Genomic DNA, 8560 nt, shown 5'->3' on the forward strand with positions numbered 1-8560 from the left:
TTAGTAAAATGTAGAGATATTTATATAATATATATAAATTAGAAGAAAATAGTTTGATTCGAATTAGATATACAACTATTTTAATAACATGATTCATTTTTGGTTTGAATAAAAATTTAATTTAATTTAACTTCCAAAATTTTACTCAACAATACCTATTAACTAGTGTTACAATGTTTTGTTTCTTAATAGAGTTCATACTAAAACATAAATATAAATTTAAAAGGAAATATACCATTTTTTAGTATTTTTATCACTGATATTTGTACATAATTATGTTGATTATATTAAAGCTTACAAATAGTAGTTTTCGAAAATATATTATTATTAATACATTCTCTTTTTGAATTAAATAATTATACTATTAATAATAATATTAAATTTCTTAAAAATAACCATTAGTGTAATTTACTCTAACTAACCTAAATATGTACAAATAACATTATTAGAAAAACTAACAAATAGTAATTATTGTGAGAATGGTATTTTAACAATCATTAATATAATTAAAAATTGGTTATATTTTTTTATCAAATCCCACACAGTATATATCATTGTTTAACTGACAAAATAGAAAACTATATAATAAGCCAATAATTGAATCATAGAGAAGGTTGAGAATAAAAACTTTAAATGTTATTTTCTAATATTTAATTTTAATTAAAAGAGTCTTTATTTTAAGCTGATGATATTACATACAATGATACAAATATTGATAATATTTAGTGAAAAATGTTAAAACAAGTGCAATGAAACCAATGATGATCACTATCGTCTAACAATACAGGATTAACATTGTCTTTAAGTCCGTTGCTCACAAATTTGGAATGCTACAAAAAATGTTTAATTTTGATTATAAATAATTATTGAACAATAAAATACTGAGATTAAAGTAGCTTAAAAACATAAGAAACTTATTCATATGTTTTACATATTTAATTTAACTGTAAAGTGCATTATATACAGTGGTATTTTAAGATTGATACATTGAAGAATCGCTCACCAGTCTTTTATCATTTGAAAAATCATAGTTGAATGCATCTGATTCAAGCGCTTTTTTTAAAGATAATAAATGTCTTTTAGTATTTTCTAAACTATAAGTATAGTTGTTAGTAGTCATGATAATTTGGTTGGATAAGACAAATGGTATATTGTCCAGCATACTAGTAGGTTTTAAATCAGTAATTTTTGGTTCAGGTGGTTGTAAATCATAAAGTAATTGAGACTCTGTGGGTGCGGGTGCAGTTTTCACAGGTTCTGGATTAACCGTTGTTGGAGCCGGTGGTGTGTCCTTTGTATCAACAATCTGTTCAGCTGTTAGTTTAGAAACTCCAAATAACCAGGATGCCATGATCTGAAATTATAAAAATTGTTAAGTATATAAATTTAATATGAATTAAAACCACAATCACACGTACAACTGTTTACTTTTAAATTGTTATTATTACTAATAATATTTTTAAGTGTTAATTAAGTGTACTGTTATCAACAAATAATAATACAATAACTTATTGTTTCTTTTACATATCCTTAAACCGTAGCAATTTTGCAAAAAATAAACCTCTAACAAGAATGATGTTCATATTTAATAACTACCAATAATTTCGTACTTTACATTATATTCATTCATATTTTTAACACATAAATTCAATTGTCATTATATTTATGAATATTTGTTTGTAACCTTAATATTTTGTAGTGTAAATATTTTCCCCGATGATTTGTGTGACTCAGGGCAGATTAAAATTATAGGGCCTTAAATATTACTATCAAGTATCAGTTGCATATATAGTAGCTTCCCAAAGTTGAAACTCAAATATGCGCAAATAATTTTAACAAATAAAGTACCTACAACAATATGAATAAGTAAATAAATGAATAGCGTAACATGTCATATAATCAAACTTAATACAATAAATAAAAATGACAAAAATAAATAAATAAATTGACAAAATATACAATAAATATAAAATATAGTAATAGATACAATATAAAAATGTATTAAAAATTAACTTTTCTACTTTTTAAATCCACGAATGGAATCAATAATTTCATTTTGATTGGTCAATAACATTTTTTTTTTTTTTTTTTTAGAGATTATAGGTGAATTGGTGACCTTTTCTTGGTACTTTCCTGTTAAATGAGACTACCAAAACTTGCACATTTTCCTATTATCACAGATCTTATTTTTATTTATAGTAAAAGGATGTTGCACCTGCGTGAACGATATCCTCTTAACAATACTATCATACATAATTCTTTGATACTTTTTTTAATTTGTAGGTATTGTGGGGATGGCCACATTCAAATATATATATATAAAAAAATTAATAAAGAAAAGAATTAAATATCCAGTACCTAATCATTTGTAATATATTTTACACAGCGCACGCCACAAGTGCTACAGCCATACTTGACGTACGATAAGGTAGAGACCACACATCCTATAAAAATTAATTAAGCGGCAAACATCACAACTTTCATTAGACTAGACTACTGCGAAATTACTGCAAAACAGCCTACTTTTCGTCACCTGAGCATGGATATCGTTCAGCTAAATGAAAGTAACCTTTTCTTTTACAAGAGAAAAAATGGTATGTACATTTATTTTGCTCATCAACTTAACTTTTTTTTATTGTATCTATGAAAGCGGGGCCAGTCCAACTGTGGTAAGAGCACAGAGCTCGGGGTCCCAGAGACGACCCTGGTACTTTTATCAATACTGTTATAAAAGCTGATTGCCGTTAATTAATATAAAAATAAATAAAAAATATTATACACATGACATTAAGACGTTAAAAATGCTTTAATCGAAAACTGTTTTAAATAAATATCTTGCAGATTTTTGTTATTTTAATAGGTTTATAAATTGATATTTGATTTTCATGTTTAACTTACTTTTAAATGTATAATGACGTACTTCAATAAATTGTAGACAGTTGATAATTGAGGTATTCAGAACAATGTCAAACTCTGTCCACTATAATATCAAATACCGATATGAAAAAAGCATCAATTGATTAAATTATATTTTACTCACCTAAACGTATCTGGATAAGTCAAGAGACAACAACGCGCCCGTGGAGTAATGTACTGTACTGCTGTCTACTGTACAGTGTACACTGTATTACTGTATAGTATACACACCTGTGTACAGCGTACTATTGATCGGTAATCCGTGCTTGCCGTTGGTGGTTTATGCCCACGTAGTAGGCCCTGTCACCCTACAAAGTTCAAACTTCAAATAAAAAATTATGTCACAATATTACGGCTTTAGCCCGTGCTAGTATTTTGCCATTATCAGCTAATCAATATGTGATAACCGTACAGCGCGTAAATAATGCGTAAATATCGTGACAAGATGGATATATATATATATTATCCACCTTGCATCGATATGTATATGTTACGTCGAATTAGTGAAATTGCTGAATCAGTAATGTTGTCAAATACGTGAAATCGTCAAATTTTGATTGCTGATTTCGTGAATTAGGCACTTTTTTCTCTTGAATTCGGTAACACATTAATACATAATTACAAAGAGTGGCTTATAAATAAACGAATTTTCGCGGAATGTAAAAATGTTATTACTTTGCTGTAATACTGTTCGTACAATTCATTAATTATTAAAAATCATAAAAAAAAAACAATGATGAAATATTTAAATAAAGTGTTGTTTAATTTAGAATTACGATTAATAAAGTCAATATAACAATAGTGGCCAAAATTCTGAAATATCCGATCAAATTTAAGTTACGTAGTCGTAATCGATCTACCATTATAAGTAAGATTTACAATCCGTTAGACTAATCACCAACAATAAATAAACTGGGGCCTATACCCAGCACATTGAAGGTTTATAGATTTAGTGTATTAAGAAACAAGTGTTCTATAAAATATATAGTAAAGTGTTAATGAAGCGTCCCCATTCTCACTTGCTTGAAAGGAATTTCGGAATAACAATCAATTATGATAAATATTATTTATTAGGAGCCAATTTTGAAAGTTCTACTTTGTATGCAGAGTATTAAAAAAATGATGATGAGTTAAATATTTTTAATACTTACAAAGGTTTCAACCACGAGATGTATAGGTATTCAAAATCACTTGACCAATTTGTAGTTCGTGGCTTATGGAATTCACGTGCACATCGAATGACGAATATCGATATTGCGCTCTAACCTGTAACCTCTAACACAGAGGTTCCCAAACTTTTGATTGTATGACCCATTTTGAGATTTTTTTTAAATTTGACGACCCACCACTTCAATGAATGAATTTTTTTTTTTTATAATGAATCAGTTGCTTACAACAGCAAAATGTATTATTTAAAAATATAGTGCGACCCACCAAAAATATAACCCCGACCCACAGTTTGGGAACCTTTGCTCTAACACAATATACCTACAGAACCACTTGTCTGGACAACTGGACAAAGAAAATATAAATCAATATAACATCTATCGTCATGCATCAAAACGGTTGGATATTTTTTAAATCTATAGTGTTACCTTATATCGGATTTTTTATTTTTTTTTTACCATTTACGGTACCACTGTTTATTTGTTTACAACACAAACTAAGATATAAATCTTAGTTCGTGGTTTACAATGAGAATTCGTTTTAGACGCGACGCGTGGTAATAAAGACGTACAGCGTCATGTCTTGTACGCATGCGTAAAAACGTAAAATCGAAAACTTCGGGAGGATATTATAACATTCAAAATAATCTTTTGCGCAAATTCATTTTGACGCCATCGTTATTAACTCGTTGAAATAAATTTTTTTCTAAAAAAAAAAAAACCACTTGGTAGCTAAATTGTTTTTTTACCTGAATTAACTGAAGGCTGTTAAAAATGGATTGTTTTTAAGGGGTTGAATATAGGCAATAGTGAATATGAAAATGTTAATACCTCAGATCACATACTATCTGATATTCTAGCTGAGATCGTAAAATACATACAAAAAATAGATGATTTTTATAACGAAATAATTATTAAAATTTGAACTACATTTTAAGAGACCTAATTTTGAGGGTGCTTTATTTTTTATCTTATTGATATGTTTCTTAAAATACATTTTTGTATTAAAAAATACATCTAAATAATTTATTAAATTTTTACACGTTGGATATTTAATAGTATAATCTCATAATAGGCCTTAATATTATTATTATTTATCTATGTCGAATTTTGAATTATTATCCGAAAAATAAACATTTTTTAAAACCCCTTTTAAGATGTGTATAAGCAATAGAACATACAGTATTGCGGTTACTGCCTTATCTGAAAGTGATAATGTACGCGAGGTACATTACTGGGTATATAATCAAATACTATATACGATCGTATTAGTATTTGGTTTAATGTATATTAAATCTTCACTCTTCAGTGCATGATTTAAAATATTTAAATAATAATATGTACTTGAAGTAGGTACATAAATGCTTAAATTGTGCTTTACACTTTCATAGTCATATTACATTTTAATATTATATAGTACATAAATATACATCGTGTGTGTACCATTATAGACTATAGTAATTTAGTACTCGCTCTATTTTTGTTCATAGTATAGTAGTGTTAATTATCTTAATTATTGTTTAATTATCGTCCTCTCGCTGAATCAATTGAATTTGCGCAAAATTCGTCTGTCGGATCTTTAATTAAATTGGTATACTTCACTAGTTGCCTTCCATCATTAATCTCTTAGGTAGTAGTATGTTTATTATTTTATAATTTTATACTGAAAACAGAATTTTACCTAAAACACGACATCTTTGGCAGGTTGCACTTTGTTTTGTTCACATAAATAGAAAAGATGGCTGAAAATATAGAGTTCAGTAATCCAAAAATTGAAAAACAAATAAAGTATAAGGACACTCAGACCAAGTGCTCGCTACCTGTAATTTGGTCAGCTACCGAAAAACTACAGCTAGCTGAAGCCATCGATATGTATGGAATAAATTTCCCGAAACGTCTCGTCACGCGTGTCCCTACTAAAACCGTTCAACAGGTGATGCAAATGCTGACACAGCTTAGAATTGAAAATCGAAAAGAAGTTGAGGAAATTAAAAAGTGCCCATCATTTATCAACCTTGATGATATGGATGACTTGTTCTTGGTCGGTGACACCGAGCCAAAAGATGTGTTGGTCAAGTGGATGGAGTACCTGGAAAGAATTTACAACAAGGACCCATACATTTTCAATAAATTTAAACTGTTGTCCAGCTCATTACTAATCTTGTCAGAATGTACCCCACCACCGAAAACTACAGGGCCAGATGTCATAGACTTTAGGAAAGTGTACTATTTTTTGTACCGTGTCATTAACAAATACCCCATAAGGAAACATCATGGAGATTCTAGGATGAGAAATTACCTCCATGAAACGTTCTTGCGTGTGATGAACGAAATCGATTTTACATCTGACGAGGAGAAAATAACTATGCAAAAGATAGTGTCCAATTGGACTACTGATAACAGGTCCAATTCGTTGAGAGTATATGGGAAAAAGAATGAAATCAAAACAGAGCAAAAACAACCAGAGACAGACAATGGATCAATTTTGAAGACGGCACTTGAGCTTAATGTGTTAGAAAACCCAATGATACCAAGTTTTAATCCATTCCAGATCAAATCCAAAAAGTCTTTATAATGCATTTTGTTCCTTATATTATTATAAACCTTTTTTTTTTAAAAATGTTAAACATTGCACGTTTATCAATATTGCCATTTTTTCTCATTATTATTTATTCCTAAGTGGCTAGATATGATCATTATTTATATTTTACTTAGTCATAAACAAGAAGATTAATCTCCATTTCTTTAAAACAACTAGCAAAGAATCATCCAGTTTAATGGTCCCAAATTTATTTTTAAATAAACTTCAAAGTTTAGATACCTATTTATTTGCATATAATAATATTAATTATTAATAACAATAAATACTTCAATATAACATTTATTGAACTAAAAAAAAGCATTTGTTTAAGTGTTTTGAATACATTTAAAATTATGTATTTGAATATATATTTTAAATATAAATGACACCAAATATTTAAATACACACTCTGAATATATTTGAAAAGTATTCTTAACAAGACTGTTTACTACTTGGTACTTAAACTAGTAAAAGGTCTACACATTTTGTAAATGAAAAAAATTAAATAGATCTATTATAGCTTTTATATTTACTCATAATTAAATATTAACCATCTGATGTCTATATTATTAAAAAATATTATGTATTATAATATATGATTTTGATATAAATTAAAAATAATGAAAATAATTTTTATTTGTTTGTATGTTAACAAGTTTTATAGTTCTTATCTAAGTAATTTTGCATTATAAATCTATATAATGTATTAACATATAAATGTTTCATATCCGATTTTAATTTTAATTCACAAATACCAATACAGGAATATAAATAATAAGATAAAACAATGTGAATCATCTCAACTTAAAATTGTTTTTATCATTGTTCTTTCAAATTGTCATAAGCATTTTTATTACTTAAGATTGATGTAATAAATTACAAACAATTTTAATATTTTAATTTATTATCAATTTTTGCTATAAACCTAACCACCAATATTTTCAACAGAAGATAAACAGTGTAATGACTGAAAACATGAGTGACTGTGTTCGATCATAAAATTATGAATATTAATATTGTGATCTATAAATATAAAATTCACTTGTATATGATGTACTAAGTTTCTTGTGAGCAATATAAGATTGTTTACAAATATTCAGCATTGTTAAAAATAATTAAAATTCAAAATATGGAATACTAATTAATTAGACAAATGTATTTGAATAATATTAAAATATTTTAATAAGTATGTCGAGTATTTTCAAATATCAAAAAAAAAATAAAAATAAGTGGGTAAATGGGCAGTACTCAGTTGTATAGTAGGTGTTAAATTATCACTATAATAGTGTAGTCTAATGGCTAACAACAAATTAATACATATACTACTGAATACAAAAAAAACTATTCCAAGTGGTCTAGCTGTCAGCCTAATATAATATTCAAATACTAAATAGATTTCTTAAATTGCAATTAAATTTTTAATTTTACTATTAATATAATACTATAATTAGTATATTGACATTGGTTGATTAATTTTTTATTGAAAACATTGAATTTATAATTCATAATTAATGATCATAATAGTGTAATAATGTAATATATTTATATAATATATTATACAGTATTTTTAATTTTTGAGTTAATACCACCTTTTTGTAATACAGTGTAAATAGTTTATAGTTTATAAATACTATAAACAGGCGGTAACAGCTTAAAAGTATTCTACATATTTTGAAAATGTCATAGCATACAATAAAATGCATATTGTACGTTAAAACAACTTTAATTTTTGAATTAAAAAACGAAACTACAAAATAATAATTAACATTGCTATTTGCCTATTTATAATTATTCAAATACCTATTGTAGTATATAATTTTGACCAAATATAAACTTCAAATGCTTATTTATAAAATATAAAAATTAATATAACTGATTGGTTTTTTTTTTATTATCA

The 8560-nt window shown here is 26.7% G+C and overlaps 2 protein-coding genes across 5 annotated transcripts; one reads left to right on the forward strand and one right to left on the reverse strand.

Moving 5' to 3' along the window:
- Positions 1 to 634: 634 nt before the first annotated feature.
- On the reverse strand, positions 635 to 4205 carry LOC113557406. 4 transcript variants are annotated; one of them, XM_026962902.2, is made up of 5 exons: positions 4068 to 4205; positions 3041 to 3224; positions 2899 to 2980; positions 1004 to 1354; positions 635 to 830 (listed from the first exon to the last, which is right to left on the reverse strand). In XM_026962902.2, exons 4-5 carry the CDS (start codon positions 1349 to 1351, stop codon positions 723 to 725), a joined length of 456 nt encoding a protein of 151 aa, XP_026818703.1. In that variant the 5' UTR covers positions 1352 to 1354; positions 2899 to 2980; positions 3041 to 3224; positions 4068 to 4205; the 3' UTR covers positions 635 to 722. The 4 variants fall into 4 exon arrangements, with proteins under 4 accessions (XP_026818703.1, XP_026818704.1, XP_026818702.1 ...); XM_026962903.1 differs by lacking the exon at positions 4068 to 4205 and having other exon boundaries at positions 2921 to 2980; positions 3041 to 3289; XM_026962901.1 differs by lacking the exon at positions 4068 to 4205 and having other exon boundaries at positions 3041 to 3289.
- A 1258-nt stretch (positions 4206 to 5463) lies between these two features.
- Positions 5464 to 6893, forward strand: LOC113558514. The gene is made up of 2 exons (XM_026963995.1): positions 5464 to 5712; positions 5787 to 6893. Exon 2 carries the CDS (start codon positions 5821 to 5823, stop codon positions 6655 to 6657), a length of 837 nt encoding a protein of 278 aa, XP_026819796.1. The 5' UTR covers positions 5464 to 5712; positions 5787 to 5820; the 3' UTR covers positions 6658 to 6893.
- Positions 6894 to 8560: the final 1667 nt, after the last annotated feature.

This window comes from Rhopalosiphum maidis, chromosome 3, assembly GCF_003676215.2.
Source record: "Rhopalosiphum maidis isolate BTI-1 chromosome 3, ASM367621v3, whole genome shotgun sequence".
NCBI classification, from domain to species: domain Eukaryota; kingdom Metazoa; phylum Arthropoda; class Insecta; order Hemiptera; family Aphididae; genus Rhopalosiphum; species Rhopalosiphum maidis.

Bases quoted from the DNA above. Each gene is read 5' to 3' on its own strand.
- LOC113557406 (XM_026962902.2), bottom strand. From the start codon at position 1,351: ATGGCATCCTGGTTATTTGGAGTTTCTAAACTAACAGCTGAACAGATT. The intron at 831-1,003 runs GTGAGCGATTCT...CATTTTTTGTAG, and splicing joins TTTCAAATGATAAAAGACTG to CATTCCAAATTTGTGAGCAA.
- LOC113558514 (XM_026963995.1), top strand. From the start codon at position 5,821: ATGGCTGAAAATATAGAGTTCAGTAATCCAAAAATTGAAAAACAAATA.